This window comes from Grammomys surdaster, unplaced genomic scaffold (genome assembly GCF_004785775.1).
Source record: "Grammomys surdaster isolate TR1022 unplaced genomic scaffold, NIH_TR_1.0 242, whole genome shotgun sequence".
Classification (NCBI taxonomy): Eukaryota; Metazoa; Chordata; class Mammalia; order Rodentia; family Muridae; genus Grammomys; species Grammomys surdaster.
In genome coordinates, this window is record NW_021604687.1 from 929,342 (window position 1) to 950,421 (window position 21,080).

The 21,080-nt window shown below is 44.9% G+C and overlaps 1 protein-coding gene across 1 annotated transcript in view; it reads right to left on the minus strand.

The window, feature by feature from the left end:
• Positions 1–21,080, minus strand: part of Arnt2 (aryl hydrocarbon receptor nuclear translocator 2) — a 107,844-nt gene that overhangs the window by 80,821 nt on the left and 5,943 nt on the right. Inside the window, exons 2-4 of the mRNA XM_028774701.1 lie at positions 20,704–20,751; positions 13,567–13,780; positions 10,005–10,218 (exon numbers count right to left, since the gene is read on the minus strand). Of these exons, the coding sequence (XP_028630534.1) occupies positions 10,005–10,218; positions 13,567–13,780; positions 20,704–20,751 (476 nt within the window). The remainder of the gene's footprint in view (positions 1–10,004; positions 10,219–13,566; positions 13,781–20,703; positions 20,752–21,080) is intronic.

Below are 21,080 nucleotides of genomic sequence, written 5' to 3' on the forward strand. Positions count from 1 at the left end.
CTAAATCATAACACCAGGAAGCAATGATTCAGTGTCTCTCAAAATGTTCCAAACAACTCGAAATAATTACATCTTCCTGAAAACAATACTACTCCCAGGCTATTTTTTGTCATAGTTTCCTTTTCTAGAAGGGGTAGGGGGGTGGTCTGTGGACTCGCTGCTTGAGTATCAAGGTTAAGATGAAAGATACTTGGTTAAAAAGTGGAGACTCTGGCAGTGTCTGAAGTGCAGATGCTGTGGATTTTCCATCATCTTATACATCTTTAACATTGGTGGAATAAAATCAAAAGTAGCCTTTTCATCTTTCTGAATTTTCTCTCCTAGGTACTCGTATATTGGACTGTACTCTATTTGTGGTCTCTTTCCTTGCATTTTTTTTTGTTGTTCCCAGAGATTGTATCAGGATATGGGAATTCTTAGATTCTGGTTCATGTTGGAACCACAGAGTTGCTTTTAAAAATACAGATGATGGGACTGGAGAGATGGCTAAGAGGTTGAAAAAATTTGTTGCTCTCGAAGAGGACAAGGATCTGAGCTCAAATCCCAGCACTGATGTGGTGGCTCACATCAGTGTATAACTCCAGTGTCAGGGGATCTAAGGCCCTCTTCTGTCTCCTTAGGCACAGATAGACATGGGTCTGAATCTGCTTCTGCCAATGCAGACAGAGCAAAGTTTCAGGTTTGATCCAAGGCAGGGGGAAGCTGGCCAGGACTCATGCATCAGATGGTGAACCAAAGTCAGAAAAAAGAAGGGCGAATGAAGACAGACAGAAGCCCAGCCTTAGAACTCAGGCAGCTATGAAAGCATGAGCAAGAATCCTGAAGAGGTAGGCTGGCTGCTTGGATCTGACAGGGTCTAGATTCCAAGCCCAGCAGACCTGATGAGTGTACACCGGAACATACTGATTGCTCTTTATGCCAACCCATGTCAGTTAGGTGGTCAGGCTGGGAAGAAATGAAGAGGGATTAACTAAGGAAAAGCAGAGGGACTGGGCAGCATGGCTCAATCTATATCCCATTCCCAGCCAGATGGACACAATGCCAAGTTGTTGAGGCAAGGTAAGTCATACGCCACCTCCAGGACTGGAAGATTCATTCTTGGAATTTTGATAGTGTTGACTCATAGAGCAGGATGGTTCATAGCTATAACAGTAACAGTACAGAATATGCTTATCAACAAGAAGGTCACATTGCAGCTGAGATGATCTAGGCAAAGAAGCTAGGTCAGTTCAGCGGACCAGCGCTAACCACGACACACCACAGGGAGAGCTAAGTTCTGTGACTAGATTCAACAAGAGCTCAGGGACACCGAGGGGAGTTTCCAACTCTGTCTATGACTAAACTCACGTCCAGGAGAAACAACTTACCTGTGAGTACACAGGTCAGCTAATAGTTGACAAAGAGACATTTCCCATTTGGACACAAAAATAACTGGAGTCATTGTGTCAACTCTTCTGATTGACTTTTATGCCTAAGGTTCTCTTGGATGTAACCACTTCCTTCTACTTCCCCCTTTTTAAAACCTGGATTTAATTTGATTTATACTCCCCCAAATTCACATCCTCCAAGAATTGTGTACCTTCTTTGGAAATAAGGCATTTTTAGATAGAGAAAAAATTACATTGGATTAAGGTAGGTGTCACTCCAACATAGCTGGTGTTCTGACAAGAGGGGGATTAGACACGGAGACACCAAGTAACGTAGAAGGTACGGATCAAGAGGCTTAGAACAGATTTCCACTCAGAACCCACAGAAGGAACCAATCAAGTTCACACTAGTCTCAGAATTCTGACTTCTAGAGCTGCGAGAGAAGAAATTCCTGTTGTTTAAGCTGTCTTAGATTATGATGACTCATTATAGCAAACAGAGGAAACCATCATCACCCAGCTCCAGCCTGCGTATCTTTTACCTGGATAACTCCCACACCTGCATGAGTTGACTACTTCCATCTCCTGAGCTAACCTACCACACCTTCCTGAGATGAAGCCTCTGTATTCTCCTAAGATGAACTCTGTCTCCCCCACACAGCCAATCTGGCTTCCCACTCCCATCCTCCATGCTACGGTCACAGTGAGATTCTCACATATAACAGGGAGACAGGATCTCTTTGGTTTGAAACCCTGAGTCTCTAGGGCGTAGGGGCTCATGATGCTCTGGGAATATATACTGCCTCCTCTCCACTGGCCATCTTACCTGGTTCATCCTTGGCTTCCTGGACATACAAAGCAGTTCTCACTCCATGGCTGTCCCCAACCCACTTAGATAGGTCCAAAACTGTGTTACTGGCTTTCGTTGCCCTTGAGGACCTTACCCTATGGTCTACCATGCTATGTATACAAAACATGAGGTTTTTTTTCTGGTGTCTGATCCCCATAAACTGTAAAATCCACAAAATCCTGGCTACTTTGGTTTAATTCATTACCATATCCCTAACCCTTGGCATAGTAACTTGATAAAGGTCTTGGTACTTGGTGAGCCTGTGCTTGACGGATGGCTGAATGAACAGAACTAGGAGAGGATGACAAGTCCAGCTTTTCTCCCCGTGCTCCTTCCAAGCCTGTGCTGACAAGACATTTTTAGGGGACAAGAAAAGTAATGAAACAGGGCAAGCAGGGACATTTGGAAAGCCACCCATCTATGTTAGTTCAGTGCCATTCTCAATTATTCTGAAATGAATGAAATATTAGTTTCCAAACACAACCATCATGGCTGTCTCACAGATTAGCTCTGAAACGATCCCTATTGGTCCTTAGGAAGTACACTGTTATCAATATCTACAGATGAGGAAGTGAGTCCATCTGAGTTAATTAGTTCTCAAGGTAAAAAAAAAAATCATGGGCTGCAAATGTCACCAGGGTCAGGTGATCAAGGGCAGGATCCTCCACCTCCCCTAACTGCCTCCCCATGTTCCCATGCCTGCCTCTTCCTCCTCCAGCCCTGTTTGGCCTCATGCTTGAGTCACACTAGATCACCTTGGGGGATTTTTTGGCAGCATGCAAAGAAGGCAGCCCTGCTGGAGAATACAGCATGTGCAGAAACACTTCTCAGGCTCCCGTGTCTATTGTGACACCACCATGATAATGAACCCAGCAGCTCAGGCTGGAGCTCTGTCCAGATTCAGGAAATCAATTTCAAAATAAAATATGAGAGAAAAACACAAACAGTTCCGGGGCATCAGCATGCCATGTATTCACGAAGCAAAACAAGGCAGGTTGTGTAAATATTTAACGGGAAAGAACTGAACCAGCTCCAAAGAAGCATCTGGGACGGAGGGAGCTGTGGTTTCCAGTGGGAGTGTCTCTGTGCAAAGCAGAACAACCACTACAGTGCTCAGCTCTATGCTTGTGTGCACTTACTGGGCACCTCTGAAAGCCAAACTGCAAGTGCTTTCCCTGTAGATTGAGTGTTTACTACACAGCTGGGCAATTTTCAATGGCTTAATTCAAATAAACATGCTTTTCTAACCATTAAGACATTTCATTTCTCTTTCAAACCACTGAAACTTAATAATGGTGTTAATAGTTGAGATAAAATCCAGAATTATTATTTTTTCTTCTGTGTTACCTAATATGGCAAGAAATGGACTGCTGAGTATGTTTAGGGTTTCAGATTCTGGCATTAGTCCAAAGACTAAGTCGGGCTTTTCCAAAGAAAATAAACTATGTATCTGAAAATATGGTTTTCATGAAGTTACCTTCATGACTGACAGTTAGAAATACACCATCTTTTTCCTGAACTGATACCACAGGGCGGACTGCATAGTTCACAGAACCCCTGTGGGACCAATTATCTGCCTTACATTCTTTCCCTAAAGGACCCAAGTGCACGGCTCAGTTCCACACTGTCTGTCTTTGCTCTCTCTTGTGAAGTGTTACCAAGGCGGCCCAGCTGCCTTGGGTGGGCTGAGACCAAATATGACAACTGCCAGCTATTTTCCCAGGACCACTCATCCTGTGTTGTCTACTCTCTCTCTGCTTGGCCTTTGGAGCATCTGGCAGCAGATCTTTAATGAGTCTACACTTCAAAAAGTTCCTAGAAGATTCAGGTGCTGACGGTCCATGAAACATTCTTGCCAAATTTCACCAAGATTGACCTGCCCAGTACAGATAAATGTGAATAGAATTCCAAAATTAGTTAGAAACTTCACAGAGTATTCTATTCCCTGTCCTGATGTACAACTTAAACTGGGGTCAAAGAGCCTGACATGTCAAGAATAAAGGTAGACTCAATCTGAGGAATTTGACAAAAAGTCTCAAAATGGCATCACGAGTTGGCAGGTCTCAAAGTTCAGTGTGCATCTCAAGGGCTGACACGTGGCTGGACAGACACACTGCTGCGTTGTAGTTTCTGATTTAGTGGGTGCAAGGTGACTTGAGATCCTCGTTTCCAGCAGGTTTAAAAATGATGCTCACATAGTTGATTGAGAAGCATACTGAGAACCACGGCTGGAGACCACGGAAAGGCGACGAGACACCTAGACTGTCCGCTTCAGTCCCATAACTCTGACACCATCCACCTCTCATGTGTGCCTGAGCCTTCAGTGCTACCCTGACCTGCCTGGAATGAGCTGCTGTGCTGGACTGATTGCTGGTGCTGCAGGGGTATTGGAGGCAATCTCTATGCTTAGGGCTGCAACGAGGCAGAGGAGGCCAGAAAATGTTAGGTTCTCATCTCTCCTTTGTGCCTATGAGTCATCACCCGGTACAGGTCCCCTCCCCAAACCCTGGGTGAGTATATCTGCCAGTACTCTGTGACTGAATCTGTATGCAGTGTGGGTAGTTATTCTTTACAGTGCATAAAAAGTGCCATAGAAATGTAAGTGGATTAATTTTAGGTATTAATATTTCACTATTAGGGTTGAATGAGAAAATGAAAGGCACAAGCATCTAAAATCCCACAAGTGTCTTCTCTCCCAGACAGGCCGGGAGACTCTCAAGTGTATGTGGCATCTTGAAGCTCTCATGGAAAATGCCTGATGAGAGGTTGTGAACACAGCTGGCTGAAAGTGGTTCCCTGGTGGCCGGCTCTCTGAGCAGCTATCTGTGCCCGGACAGGAGCCTGGCCAAATACTGTGATCCAAGATTCAAAGCATCCCTGGATTTCAGCAAAACTCAAAAGGAGATAGGAAAGCTTAATCACAGCTGATTGGGTTAAATGACTCATCCAGAGGGGCTTTCCAGATGAAGCCTTGGGGACCAACTTAGCTTGGGTTCTCCCCAAATTATGACAAAGAATCCAGGCTGCAACAGTTGGGAAATGGGAGTTTACTCAAAAGTAGAAGCTGGGAGTGAGATGAGGAGTTGGAGAGGATGATCACAGGGTGGGCTGCATCCCCTCTGACCTGTCTACAGATGTCTAAGACAGGTATTCATGAATTAAAGAACAAGTGGTCATTGAAAAAGGAAGGGTGGAAGAGAGGAAGAAAGGAAGGGATGAGTGAAAGAAGGTAAGTAATTAAGTAAGTAAACTAGTTTACTCTTTGTTTGTACCCACTTCTACCATCAGGTAGTCTGTTTTAAAGTTATTCCCTATTCCGACCCAAAATGCTGATCCAATTACCTGAATACAGAAGAACCCTGCAGATCCCTAACCACAGAAGGCAATGCAGGGGACACGGCCCAAATGAACTTCCTCTCAAAATGCCCACAGATTAACCTTTCCCACATCCTCTCTGGTTGGAGAACAGAAGCCATTCCTATCAGGGAGGTGCTGGGGTCATTGGCAAAGGGCCTTCTGTTTCTCCTCACCAGGATCAAGGTTTTCCAGAGTTCAACCACCAGACGATACTGAGAGGATAGGTTCCCTCCTTGTCTCCTGGGTGGTGTCTCCGCTGCCTCCTGCTTGATTACTGAACCTGGTGCCTGGGCATATCCAGTTACAACTAGAGGGCTTGTTGCCACCTGGAAAGCCCTGGGCTTTTCTACATCCTCTCCAGCCCTTCCCCACTGAGAGTGACTACTCAGATCACTCAGAGATCTAAAATGGTTATTTCTGCAGCTCCCTTAACTACAAGGTATTTTTCTCATTCAACAACACCTTCTCCTCATCAAGATCACCTTATACACTACTGCTTGGCATCCCTCCTTCCTCTGAAGAGTCACGTTGAAATGGGAGGAGAGGGATAAAACCTGGAGCAGTAACAAGACAGGCCAGTGCTGTGCTGGAGTGCTGTCTCTACCATTCCAGAAGGCAGCAATGGCCTTGCGAAGGAAGTAGGTGGTGTGTCCAGTAACCTATATCCTGCTACTAGTTTCAGTGTTGATGGCTCTGAGTGTCATGTGGGTATAAATACCTTGGATGGAGAGGTTGACCTTGAAGCCTGGCTCTGAGTCTCCTTAGCCCTCAGGATGGGTCAGGGCAGGACAGAGTGGAGGACTTTAAACAGAGCTAAGAAAGGCAAGCATGGAACATTCACAGAGACTTTGGCGGAAAGCCATTCTGCAAGTTAGTTGCTGCACAGCTAGAGGCCCCACGCCTAGAACTACATGTAAATGTGTGATGTCGCTTGAGAGCACCACGAGAAACAAAGGAAAGCTGAGATGGAAAAGAATCAGGGTCATTTCACATTATTTGATACAGTTGTGCTTCATAAAGCTACTATGGACACTAGATGAATAAATGCTGCAGCACTGCTCCTAAGGAAAATCTAAGGTTAGGTTCCTGCAAACCTTCATTCATGTTTTTGTCAGTCAGTCAGTACAGGGCTGGATTTTATGAGTAGGTCTATTGAAAAAACACATCCACATTCAGCATATACTGCCAGTTGGTGGACATTGCACTCAGAGACATCAACTAGTGTAACTAGTGGCTGGATATAGGTTACTGGAGACACTCCTACTTCCTCCATGGCTGCCTTCTGCAACAGTAGTGACAGCATTTTAACACAGTGCTGGCCTATCGTGTTACTGCTCCAGGCTTTAGTCCCTCTCCCCCTCCCATTTTCTAAGTAGTGGATTAGATCTTATTTGGAAACCTTAGATAAGAGAATAAATTCAGAGCTGGAAGGAGCCTTAGGAATCTCTCCTGTGCTTGGAGAAGAACAAAGATAAAAGGAGAAAAGAACTTCCCAAGATCACCAAGAAAAGACGAGAGCAAACTGTAGTCTCCCAGCTCCCTTTTTGTGGCCATTTTTAACATTGCTGTTGCCAGGCTCATGAGGGTGCCATCACTGACTTTCAATAACATTAGAGTCCAGCACCCATTCACAGAAGGACCAAACCACTGTAATGATCCACACTTCTGTGGTACTTCCAAGACTCTTCTTACTACCCTTGGTCACATCTATCTAGCTACAAAAAGATTTAACTCAACAAAGAACCCCATTAATCTCTTCTAGATATACCCCTGTGCAAATATCGCTTCCTAGGCTCCTGGGCCAACAGAACGGTCTGTACACTTGCTCTGGCTCTCCTCTTTGTTCCTCCTCTCATTGCACACACAGAGCATTCCCTCCCCAGACTGTTCAGTACAGACGGTGCTGCAGGTTCAGTGAATGAGACATCCACTTCCTAGGAGATTTAGAGAAGGGAGTCTCCTTTAAGGGAGGAGTTTGGCCATTCTCCTTAAGACACTTCTATCCCAGCAGGCCTTCCCTAGTTCCCTGACCTTGCATCTGTCACCATAACTCCCCCAAGCAGTCCACATTTACTTATTTCTGACCTCAGATCACAGAGGTTCAGAGACAGAAGAATTATTGGACCCTTGTCCAATAATCAAAGGCACCAAGTAACCCTTAAGACTTTTAAATGAAAAATTTTATATTAAATGTACACTTTGGATGCTCGATAATCGACCTCCAGTCCATCCTGGGCACCAGTGAGTCTCATGCCTGTCAACACGCAGCCCTGCTGTAAGGAGCTCTTTCAAGCTATGGCTCCCAGCTCAATAGTCTTGTGTGTATCCTAGGAGAGTTCATTTCACTATGTGACTCTAAAAAGAACCCTAGGCTCTCTCACACCCTAAGGATCAAGATCAACATCTGCAATCCCATCTTCTTTTCAAAAGGAGCCAGGCTAGCCAGAGAGCTCTGAGATCTAACTGTCCACAGCTCACTGAGAGAACAACCACACTGTACTAGCTCTGGCTATTGTGACTATTGCTCACAACCCCTCCAAAGCCATTTCTACTCAGTCAGATACATGAAGACTTCACACAGAAATGTCCACTAGCCTCTGATGAGAGCCAGTCAGTAGTACCTTGGCTTGAATCTGCACTGCTTTTGGCCACCATTTTCCCTGCCATTTGGGTCTCCTGATGGGTTTGAAGAAGCCACATCCTGTGGCCAAATACAGAGAGTCTAGGGGGGAAACAGCTCTTTCCAGAGGAGGTGACTTCAGCTTTTAAACCAACACTTCCTGGCTGACTTCTTTCTTTCTCACAGTTCCCAAGTGTTGAACTGTACATTCTGTGTTCCTTACAATGTCAGCCCAGTAAGGGTGCAACAGTGTCTTCCTGAGTCTGAGCTTGCATTCCTCTTTTACAGGCATGATGAGATGGTTGAGACACAAGTCCTATCCCCATGCTAAATCTCTATTCATAGATGACTAGCACTGAAGAAAACAACTCCTTCAGAAACAGCTCCATTTTGGCCAGTTTGGACACCACTAGATTTGATTATGGGTAGAATTGTGACCCTCCCTCAATAATTCATAGGTTGAAGACTTAACTCCCAGAATGACAGAATATGACTGCTTTTGGAGTAGGGCCTTTAAAGAGGTAACTAAGGTAAAACTATGTTATATGATTGGTATTCTTCAAAAGAATAGGGATGCATGAAAAAAGATCATGCAGGATTTTAAGGGAAGCATCTGGAAACGGAGGTCTCTAGAGAAGTAAGCCTCATTAGGCTTCTTCTGAGTGGCTACTACATGCAAACCATCAGAACTTAGCATTGTGTTAGATATAAATATGAAAACCACAGCAGCACACAGTACAGTCAGGGAGGAATATATATCACAAATATATGTTATCTAGAAGAATGCAAATATTTTTATAGAAAACACCTATAACTTCAGTTATGAAAATATACATTTGTTCCGATTTGACTGATATATTAGGGAGCAATTGGAGAAAAATATGAGTTTTGTGTTTGCTTAGCTATAGGAAATAGTAGATGAACACAGAAAACTGCACCTGGCTGAACCTAGCCACAAAGAGAGCCATAACACTCACGTACCCCTGACAACTACAAAACTATCAAAAGGAATCTCAACTCACCCATGACTATCTACATTTGGTGTTAGAACTCTCCAACTGACTTCACATGACTGTCCTGGTAGCATTTCATGAGAACACATAGGTGATAACACCTTCTGAGACCTGTTTCCTCAACCAAACTTGCCCTTTTCCAGGCCAAGAACCATGCTTAATAATACTTATGAATTTCCATTTGTCACCTAAAGCCATGCTGGCACTTTCGGTAAGTTGCTACTTTTACTCTTATCTGCTATGGAGTGTTTCACTTCTGACCGATTTCCCCACTGAATTCTGCAGATTTATTGCATATTTTTGAACAGAGAAGTGATTTTTGAAGAAAGTGTCTATTGTTATGGAAGGAGTGACTTATTTAAATATTTCAATAAGGAGCTGTATTTTAGGCCTGGTTTGTAAGTGATGGATAAGTGATAGAGAACATATAGGTCTCACTAATGTGGCAAGAGCACCTCCTGCTGGCCACATGCACTAATTACAGGTAAAATTTAGAATAAAAGTGACATACTAAAAATTTAAGATACTGTGAATGAAGGCGTACACAACTAAATAAAATATATCACCTCACCTTTAGGATATTTTATGACTTCTAGCTTCCAAATGTGTTTACTGGAAGATCATTTTTTTTGAAACAGGGTTTCTCTGTGTAGCCCTGTCTGTCCTAGAACTCACTCTGTTGACCAGGCTGGCCTGCCTCTGTCTCGGCAGTGCTGGTTTTAAATGTATGCACCACCACCACCACCAAAAGAACAATTTTTAAGCACAAATGGCTACACAAAGAAAGCTATACTGACCCGTCATGGAGTTTTCTGAAGTGCACAGCTGTTCTCTCAGTTTCTCCACATCATCAGGGTGCACCTGCTCATAGAGTGTGCTCCCAAACCACTCTGACTGTGGCTGGTTCAGGACAGGAGTCACAGAATCAGACACGTAGATTACTCTCCCTGTCTCGGCCGCCACCACAAACAGAAATCCATCAGCGGCTTCAAGGATGAGATGCTTCAGTTCCTGGGGAGGAAAGGCCATGGTCAGCAAGTGTACTAAGGGATCTAGATAATTTATCTTCTTTTAATTAGCAACCTCAACTCTCCATATGTAGCTGTTCATGGTACAAGTGGTTGTGTTGCTGAATGTCGTTTCACCTGTTTAACTTATTTTTAGAAAAATGAACAAAACTTGCACCATCCATAAAATATGCTGTCTTTTCTTGGAGAGAGTGAACAGGGGTATTTCCAACATAGAAAGATGAGAGAGCAGGTAATGATAATCTGGAGTTGCTGAGTTGCCAGTTTCCTGAGGTACTTCCATCATGTACTGAAACTGCAGTCATGACACTGCAGAAGGGCTCAGCACCCTGTGCACTGCAGGAAAGGTCATAGACAGTAGGAAGGAAGGAGAGTGGAAAGAGACAAGAGAGAGTCTTCCTTAGTGTGGGGACATTGCACTCTTGTTCCTCTTGTTCTAGTATGTGACAGCTCAATTCTGGTATCTTATCCCCTTACTTTACATGCCTGTTGGGGCTCCAAAACTCTGAAAGCTGTCACCATCATCTCAGCCAAGACAGCACAGGAAGCAGCAGGGAACAACGAACTAGCTACATCACTTAACACTGAGAAGAGGCTGTGTACTGGCCTCTTCTTATCAGGCTTACCAGAGATATGATGCTCATTAAAGGCACATACGTGTTTTGGATTGATAGATGACCAGCAGGAAGCCCTGCTGTCACCCCAGGGGGTCACAATTGAGGCAACTTTTATACAGAGGTATCCATGCCTAAATTCCACTCAGTGGTAATCTGTACCCTTTCTCATCAAGCTAAATAAAATACCTGGACTCCTGGCTTGCAGGAGGTGTGAAGTTAACTCTTCTACAAATGCCAGAGTCTGTGCCTACCACTCCAACCTCCTCATACTCTGTCCAGGCCCCAAAGAACAAAATCATCCTCTGAGGTCAGCAGTAAGCAACCATTCCCCCATCCAAGACTCAAATGTTCAAATGCAATCCCTCATGGAATGGTTACCATACAACAGGCAGGGGTACCTGAGAGGAAACAAAGGATAGAATCCAGAGCCTCTGGTCAGTGATGTCCTGGTGCTCAAGCTCCTAGAAGACCTTGTTCTTTTGGGGACACAGCCTAGGAACTTTGTGGTTGTATGCAGGCACTGACTGGAAAGTAATTCAAACACATTCAGCCTGGGAAACCAGGGTGGATGCAGATAGCACAAGCATTCTTTCAACCAAAATGTTTGCTCTGTGGATTTCCCATGTGCACTTCTGCTTCCTGTGTCTCTCAGATGTGTCTGTGGCTCTAAGAACATCAGCATTTTCATTCTCAGTTTCAGGAAAAATCTTCCCAACAGGAAGATCCTGTAAAAAATGGGGTAAGATATATGGGGAAGGAGAGGATTCTATGTCACTGGAGGAGGCTGTGTGGCTTTGTCTATGCATGTGTTTTTACCCAGTTTACGAAGGTCTAACGGAACAGAGTTGCCTCCACTCATCTCTTCCCATCCTCTCTCCTGAGGTTCATCATCTGAGAGCACGTTGTTCATAACTGGCCTTTCCTCATTTCTCCAGTGAATCAGTGTGGGTTTGGGAGTAAAAAAGACCTCATCCATGCCCTTCCTCTTAGCTTTACAACTCTGGCATGGTGTCTAATGGCTTTGGCTTCTGATATTTCAGAAAGCTTGCTTTCAGTGAAAGTTTTGAGAGTTAAATGAGCTTCTGGTGTGCAGGACTAAGTAAGGGTTTGCCACAGAGTAGGGCTCTATAAATGTACATGTGACCAAGAGAGGAGCATGGATAGGGCACATGAGTGTGTAGTTACCTTCTCTCTGCAATCCTCCTGTAGTCGCCTAGAGTCGTTTTGTAAGGATGGAATAAATTCAGGGAAAACATTTATAGTACTAACCGTAGTGCTAGTAGCACTTAAATTCCAAGCAGGTCATGCCTCACCATTCATCTTCATTATAGAAACATCCCCATGCTAAGCGGTCTACACAGGCATGCCTTCCTCAACATTCACAGAGCTGGGGGCTTAGATTCTTCTCATTTATATAGAGATGGGAATGATGGTAGAAGGTCATACCTGGGCCACCAAGTCCCTTATCTAAGAGCAAACATGGCTGCTATCTTCTTCCTGAAACCCTCAGCATGAGGGATCAAGTGACCCCTGGGAGGATTTAAAAGGGATAAGAGTAGGTATGGCACTTGACAAAACACCTGTGAAGGACAGAGGACAATGGTGTTGGCTTATGTTCCCTGTTGTTCTACACCTGCTGTCACAACATGGACAGATGCTCTGCACTGCACAGCTAACGACCCCACATGCCTTCTCCACTCTCCCTCTGCACACACTGTGACTCTTAAAAGTCTCTATGCTGAGGTCTTCTGTGTTCAGTCTGTGATTCGCTCACAGCCTCTGTCCTGAGCACAGCCCCTGGTACAACCTAGTTCCTTCGTCTCAATTTCATTTTGGCCTCACATTCTGTCTTGTTAAACACTCCATTACTCAAGATTCTACACATGGGATACTTGGTACTTTCAAATTAACACCTCTGATAACTCTGTAATTTTACCTCTTTCCACTACCTCTTACCATCAGCACATTTATCTTAGGAAAGCCTTGTAAACCAGAAAGCCAAAGCTTTATTTAGACAAGTCAACTAAAGCCTTAAGTACCAGCTGATGCTCACTGTGATCACCTAGTGAAAGACAAGGATTCAGAAGACAAGTCTCTGGGCTCATGTCAACCCATTTACCAATGATGTCTTGCTATCTCATGCTTTTCTTCTCCCCAGTTAGCATGGGTGTAAAAACACGGCTTTAGGGAAGCCCAGTACACCAGTCTCCGGTTCTCTCTCTAAGCAACTGACCCTGGGAAATTCTCTAAGCTTTGATTTCTCCATCTGTCAGTGATGAAGAGCAGTGACTTGTCACCTAATGTAAATGAACAGCACAGAAAGATGTGACTTGGACCAGGACCATGAGTCCCTAACAGTGCTGGTTGTGATGACCTGTCTGTAGACAACACTGCCACTGCTGTTGTGACTCTGATGGCATGGCTATCTTGCTACCCTTTTACATAAGGATTATGGTATCCCTGCCATCTTCCTCCAGCAGGATGGTCACCACATTGTGTTCTAAACTACTCCTCTTCCGGGAGGTTTACGGAAGCTAAAAGAGCAGAAAATAGACAAACCTGCCACTCTTGAAGAGTACTTGTGCTAAAGAATGGAAGTCAAATTCACCCCTTCCCCAACTCCATGTTCCTACATAATTTATCTCAGGCTTGTGACCTTCAGGATCTCTCCAATTTTCACTGGCCACAGCCTCAGAAGAGTAAGACTGGGGTACCTGTTCAGTGAGGAAGGAAGGCTTGTATGCGCCATCAGTGGATTTGTTGCCGGTGCCCCTCATGGACTTCATGTGTGAGACTGCCATGCGCAGGATGGTGAGCTTGTCTGGCTTCCTGGCCAGTGCACTGCAGGTGGGAACCATGTCGGAGAGTTCCGTAATATACTGAGTCATCTTGTTCCGCCTGCGCCGCTCAATCTCACTGTGGTTCTCTCTTCCCAGAAAGCAAGAGGTCAGGGGGAGGGAAAAAGAGAAGGATCAGACCAGGGGTCGGTCAGCAGACATTGGGATAAAATAACACGCTGTTAACATCAGATAGCCAAATTCCTGGGCCTAACTCATAATAGCTCAGTGCTTTGGGTAATTGTAGATTGAGGCCCTGACACATCTGTAAGCTCATGTTTATGTGTGGGGAGCATGGACCTCTGTGGCCTCCTTCTCTAAATATGTACTGCCCTTCCTAAATTACACACATACCTATGGACTTTTCTGGGATGTGAAAAATTAAAACCAGGGAGCATGGAAGATTAAAACTTTCTAGCAGGCTTTCCGTGTACAAGCATGATCTTAAACATGAATGTGTGGACACACATTTACAAATGTAGCCCCTGACTGCTTATCCATGTGGTTTATTTCCCTTATGAAATGACGCACTCACTATAAGACAGCCTTCAACTTATGCTCCTTCAATTCTTTGATGATGATAATCCATTCAGTGAATTATCACCGTACCTCAAAATACATAAAGCACCCAGGAATGATGAATACCCACACAGCCATGCTACTTTTACCTTCAATACAGCACTCAAGATATCTTACGAATCCTCAACACATCACTATAAAGTAGGGATATGTTGGATGCTTAGCTAGCCACAAACTGATGTGAGTGTTCTAATCTGGCTAAAGGCCACCCAAGCCAGGCTGAGATGCTTGCCCAGGGCTGTATCAAATGCCTTTGTCTTTAGCAATACTCTCAGCTGACAATGCGCTGGCAGTATCTAACACATCGAGAGCCTTACTACTCTCTGTGTCACGAAGGAGACCATTGATGACGCAGATTCACTTTATATAAAGTTGTGAACCTGCCTTTCTTCTACACCCAGTGTATTTCCTGCAGCATAGTAACAGAACAGGTGTGATCCTGGCTTATTAACAAATAACCAATTAAAAAAAATACTTCAAGGAATTACCCAATTCCATCCCTGAGATCCTTAAAATGGAAAACCAACAGAGGGACTGGGAGAATATTTTTGCCTCAAATTATTTACTACCTTTAGGCTCAAAAGATAGTAACAGCCAACCTCATCCAACATACTTGCTGTTCCCTGGGAGGAAACAGTGTCTAAAAACACACCCCATGTTGCTGCTGCTGCTGCTGCAGGATGGAGGGCTTTCTGGTTTCTTTGAGAAGGAAAGTGACACTAACAATAAGAAAAGAAGATCCCCAGGCAAGGCTGCACTGCACACTGCATGCATTCATCAGCCTTACACTCCAGGAAGTGGGACAATATGACAATCAGGCCCAAAGGTGTGACAGTATGCACGCTGTGTGTGCTGAGAGACCCTCTGTAGAAACAGCAGTCCCTGTGGTGAACTGGTGTGAGCCTTCTGGAGCATAGTTTCCATTCAAGGAGTCCTGAGCAAGCCCCACAATGGGTAGAGAATGGCAGAGAAAACAAGGAAGCCTGACATAGTCTTCAAGCAGCAGGGGCATTAAGTAGGGATGTAAGCATCCACTGTGCACAGCAGTGGGATCCAATGACATGCTCAGAAAGGCCTTAGAAGGTAAAAAGCAGGTGAGGAAAAGACAGAGAAGAGGAGGGACTAGAAAGGGTTAAGCACAGTGGGCAGAGTTAGACCTGTGTGGCAGCAGAAAAGGGAGGTGTGCTCTGGGAAGAGGGTCAAAGGAAGTCTAAGATTGGGAAGAAGCATTGAGCGAGGAAGAGACATCCCTGTAGGAAGGGCAGACCTGGTGCAAGAGGAAACTGAGGAACCTGCAAAGCTGGGGAGCAGGCCAGACCGCAGTGAGAAATCTAGTGGGACAAAGGGCCCTGATGTTGTGGCTGACATCACCATCTGTTAGAGAGGTTCAGAGGTAGATGAGCCATGTAGGAGAGGGGAGGAAGATAGGCTAAGACCAGCAAGCTGATTCCTGAGGCCATCTCCACCCACAGGTGATTAACTGGAAAGATGCCAGTGAAGCAGAAATGTTCTTATACACAGGAAAGACTCCCCAGGGTGAGGGAAGTCTATCTCCTCCAGGCAGACGTGGATGGAGCTTCCTGAGTATGGGGAGAAAGGGTCAACCAGACAGGAAGAGGATGCTGTGGGGCATCTACAAGCTAGGGAAAGTAATGCAAGCGGGAATTTGGACAGATGACTGCTAGCTCTTGAGCACAGGCAGGAAAGAGTCTTGCCATGGAGATACCAGAGTCCCTTTCCTCACCCTCCACAACCACAAAGTTGGTCATACGGTGCAGACCACGTTCTTCAGCTGGACATTTGTCCAGGAGGCCCAAAGCAGGGAGAGTTCCCAGAGGTGTGTAACTCCACCACCAGCTCACACTTCCTGGGGCCACTCAGAGAAGGTGATTCTCTGAGTGCATGGGCTGACGGTGTAAGGAGAAGTCAGACAAGAAGCTCAGGCATTTCTGAGCAGGAGATGATTCAGGCAGGACCCAGAGCTCTCTCCACACCTCCCTGCACGTTCCTGTGGGATCATGTGAAACAGTCACCCGAAGGAGAACCTGCCCGTCCCATCTGGAGTCTCACTCTGACCTTGGGATGTCCCAGCAGCCCCACATACTTCTCCCTGGGTCCCCTTCCTCCCTCTTCCCAGCCCAGATTTTGCCACTCAGCACTCCCCTGAATCATAAGAACACAATGTCTGCTCTGGCTTATCTCTAGCCCAGCACATGCTGAACAGCTCCTTTACCACAAACTTCTGACTGCCAAACTCTTGGAAAAAAACCTCTTGACTTTTCTCCCTTCTTCATGCCCATGGCCACCTGCACCATGTGGCTAAGCCTCCTCTCATCTTCCTTTTCCTCCATCTCAGACCTTCTATTGTTGACAGACTGGCAGTTCTCTAAATGCAAGTGTGATCCACTGAAGTCCTTCAGTAGTGACCCCAAATCTACAGAGGCAAGTTTAAAGCATTCAGATAGTGTCTGTGGTAACCAACAATGCCATATTGCTATGGACTAAGTTTCCTAACATTGGGAGGGGTCTTTGTGAGGTTCTCTGATGGAGCCATAGATAAATTCAATGTGTGGACTGAGGTAAAGGAAGAAAACAATTACAGCAATATCTAAAAGCTGGAAATCACACTTGCTGACCAGTGCAGGAAGTGATACAATAATCTTAAGATTTTTTATGAAATAAGCCTGAGCTACTAGCAGCATGTTCAAAGAGCTGAGAACTGTGAGTTGCCTGGCAACAAGATCGGAGACGCAAATGGTATGCACTGATGTGTATGATTTCATTTCGAAGCCCTCAAGGATACAGAAGTAAGGGAACGCCATCTTGTGAAAAGAGAAAGGCACATCCTTAAGACCTATTGACTAGGCCAAGTTCATCTTCTTCCCCAGGGGAGGGGACAATCAGCTCTATCTGTTAGGCTGTGAATATGGTGTCTATGGGCACCCATAATTGCTGGGAGCCAGGCAGCATCCGTAAGGAAATCTCCCTCTGCATATGTGAGAGCAAGGTCAGGACTTTGCAGCAAGGACATCTGGGATGCAGGAGGAAATGACAACTCTGCTGGATTAAGAAGAACTAGACCTTTTCCCCGGGGGTTGGGGGGAGGGACAACTGGGGAAATCAAGGGCAAAGAAGGAGGTGCAGCTAGCCGTGTGAGTTTATAGAGCAGTGGGGGTGTCATCCATCTTGATTTACACTTATGAGATGATGACACTTCAAAAACTTTTCTCATGACCTCCAGGAGGTGCTGGGACAATCATGGTGCCATTCCGCTGTGACCTAAAGGCTAAGGTAATACAGGAGGGTATGAAAATAGGTGATGATGAGGGCTCCCTAAACAGAAGTCTCAGTGTATACATGCAAGAGCCCCAGAACCTAAGACACTGAAGGCAGGACTGAGCGAGAGGAGCCATGAAGTCATGCACTAAGCCTGAGTGCCTCTTATTGCTTCACTTGACACATGGGCAAGGGGTCTGATCTAGATCTCATCCTGCGAGAATAAGGTATATGGAGAGTCTGATGTGTAACTCTGACGTTTGAAGATAGCTTGGGACTGCACACATTCTGAAACAATACTTGAAATACCACTTTCCACTGGTGGTAACTGATGTCATCTGTAATACAGGAACATACTAGGACATTAAAGTGGGAAGTCACCTTGGGCTGCCCAGCATTATGAGATGCTTGGGCCTCACTTTGAGCGCAGGCATAGATTGGATGTACTGTCAGGATGTTGACCCTTTGGAGGATGGATGCCATTAGGTTGTGGTGTCCATTAGGGAGTTTGTGTTTTGTTCTGTTGTGTGGTCAGAGTCTTCTAGAGACATAGAGGCTCCTCCCTGTGTGTTGTTAGTGCCAGTGAGTTAATAATGAAATTCAAGAGGGAACAGAAGTCAAGCCCAGTGCCAGCAAGTGAAGTCTTCTTCCTTAGGCCATGCAGGGAAAGGAAGCCAGGCTTTGTATTTCCATTCCTGAACCTCTTGAGCAAAGAGACCCCTTCTTTTGAAGCTCATGTCACCCACTGCTGCTACCCCGAGGGTTCTTTGTCACTATCCCACATTGACACCCAGCTCCCTAACAGTCTCCACACGAGATCAGGCAGCACAATACAGCTTCCTATCTACCCCGTGTTCCACTTGAGGTCTGCTTCAGTGGGGCCATAATGCAAGAAGCATGAGTCAGCTGCTATGACTTGGACCGTAGTTCCCAAATCCAAGGTCAAGGTATGAAGTATTACGTGAAGCAGAACATATGGATCCAGGACTATCCTTGAGAAAAGCTGGGAATGATCACTAGATTCAGATCAGGGGACAGAGATCATGGTGCTGCATCTGCTCAGATTCAAATCAACCAATAAGGACGGGACTGGCTTGCATCACAGTCTTCACATTCTCCAGGGCCTTGCCGGATGGAACTATTGTGGACTGACAGTAGGCATGGGAGCAGGAAATGGGAGAGACTTTAGAGTGTACCTTACCAAGGCTGGCAGGAGACCCTGAATGGTTAAGTGGAAGGTAGGGAGTGTACTTGGTTGTCTCCCCAGCTCTGAACAACTCAGATGTGTCACGGGTTCCTCAGCCATGGATTATTTCAAATACCCTATTATAATGAAGTCAGTGCCTCTGGGGTCCCATGAACTCAGCTCTGTAAGTAACAGCACATGTTGAAGGCACATTCCATCTCTCTCTTATTTTTAAGGCACAGAGGAAAGGATGTGGTTGATAGAAGCAAAGGTTTGAACTTGACTGTATAACATGCGGCTCACTAGCAGGCTCAGAGTGTTACACAGGGTTGGGGTCACTGCCTCCTCACAGTGCAATTGCCTCCCAAGGCAATGAACTCTGTGTATCTTGACTATTGTTTTATCACTGACATTGACCTGCAATGTCAAGCAAATGTCACTCCATGCTTTGCTTTATGCTCCAAGACCCAGCATCACCATTTCCTGAGGTTAACATGCTATGGTACGTATCTCATAGAGAACTTTGGCACAGAGGATTCAATGTCATTCTTCTTTCAATAGAGAGGCTGTGTGGAAAAGCTCTGGTGGAGAGAAGAGAAAGGCGGGGAGGGGGGAGACCCATTTCTGAGACTGGCTCCTTTTCAGGAACAGAGCATTCCTTGCTACTAGAAACCTAGACATCCAAGATGGGTCATATCTGCATAGGAAGAGATAGTTGTTGATAATCAATGATAATCAATTGTCGAAGCTCACATCTTGTTTTGATAGGAAATTCCGAGGTCATTAATGTGTTAAAATGTGTTCTTACCTCATCTCTCATGCTTCAGATGAGGATGAGGCTGGGAAATGGATGAGCCTGGTCTCAGGGGGAAAAGTTTATGGGATGAGGAAACATTTACTATGGACTTGAAGGCTAGGAATCCTTGGGCATGAACAAGACATTTATTCATCCTGCATTTGTAGAGAACACTGCTTAATTCACAGCTATCATTTTGGCTATGATCACAAAGAACCAAAAAGACCTGCATGCAGAAACGTAGACAGACAGCCTAATGTGCAGTGTGGACATCATACTTCTTAAAATTGTTTCAAACATCCAGAACTGTCAGTCTAAATGGAGTACGAATACAGTAGGCAAGCAGCTATCACCCAAAGCAAGTTTCTAAGATCAAGGATAACCAAGAAGGAGTTCTCAGGGACCGGGGCATCAAGGCAAGCCCTGCTGTAAAAAGACGGTACAGATGAAAAGTATGCTAAGAATGGAGGAATGATGCTTTCTTTCAGCACACATCCACATGTCCCATAATCCCTCAAACAGAAAAAAAAAAAAAACTAGAAGAATCAGAAGCCATGGTTCTATGTTAGACCACCAGCACTGGTGACCCAAGAGCCTTCTTTAAGGTTTGGTGCACCCAGGCCAGTGCCCCAGAGCCAGCCAAAGATGCTGTTACAAGTTAGTGGCTTGATTGTCAGGATCTGGAAACTAACCCCAAACAGGCTCCATATTCAGTGCATTTCTTCTTATTTTCCATAGTAGAAAAAAAAAGATTCATGTTGATAATTTTCTCTATACTTGAACCCTAGGGTTTTGCTTTTGTTTTTTAAGGGAGTCCATTAAAGTTAGCAGTCACTGTTTAACTTAAAAGCAAACAGGATTAAGAATTAATTACTTACCCCCCCCCATTTGCTATGGGTGTTTGAGACAGAATCTTGCTCTATAGTTCAGGCTTGTTTTGAACTTGTCATCTTTCTGCCTCATACTTCCAAGTGCTGAGATTCAAGTATGTACCACAAAGTCAGGCTTGGGACACATCATGATTACTAAAAGCTGTCTGCTACTAAGTCAAATGCTCTCATTAAACAAGACATACACAAGAGGGTCAGAGATCAGGCAATGGCTTACTCAATGGCAAGAAGCACTAAGTATCTGTGCATACCAGTCAGGTGACTGCTGAAAGGTAAAATAAACTCACCTTGAAAATTTACTGGGACCTTCACCATCTTCATCATCGAAGTCCATTCTGAAAAGTCAAAGCCACATGTAAGCACTAGTTACAACTAGTAACAGAAGACTCTAATTGGTTACATGAAATGGGAATACTCAAAGTGTCAACTTGTCCCCCTATAATGCTTCTCAGGTCACCAATGGATGACTCAGGCCATATTGCATGAAGGCATCAATATTTCTTGTCTCCCATCATCTCTGAGGTATGTGGGTCCATTCACATCATGTATTCTATATCAACACTTAATTTCTAAATTTTATGGTATATTGCTCAAGAGATTTGGAAGACAGGGCAATGACAGGGCAAAGGCAATGACGTAATATCAGGGTATAGTGGAGCTGTCT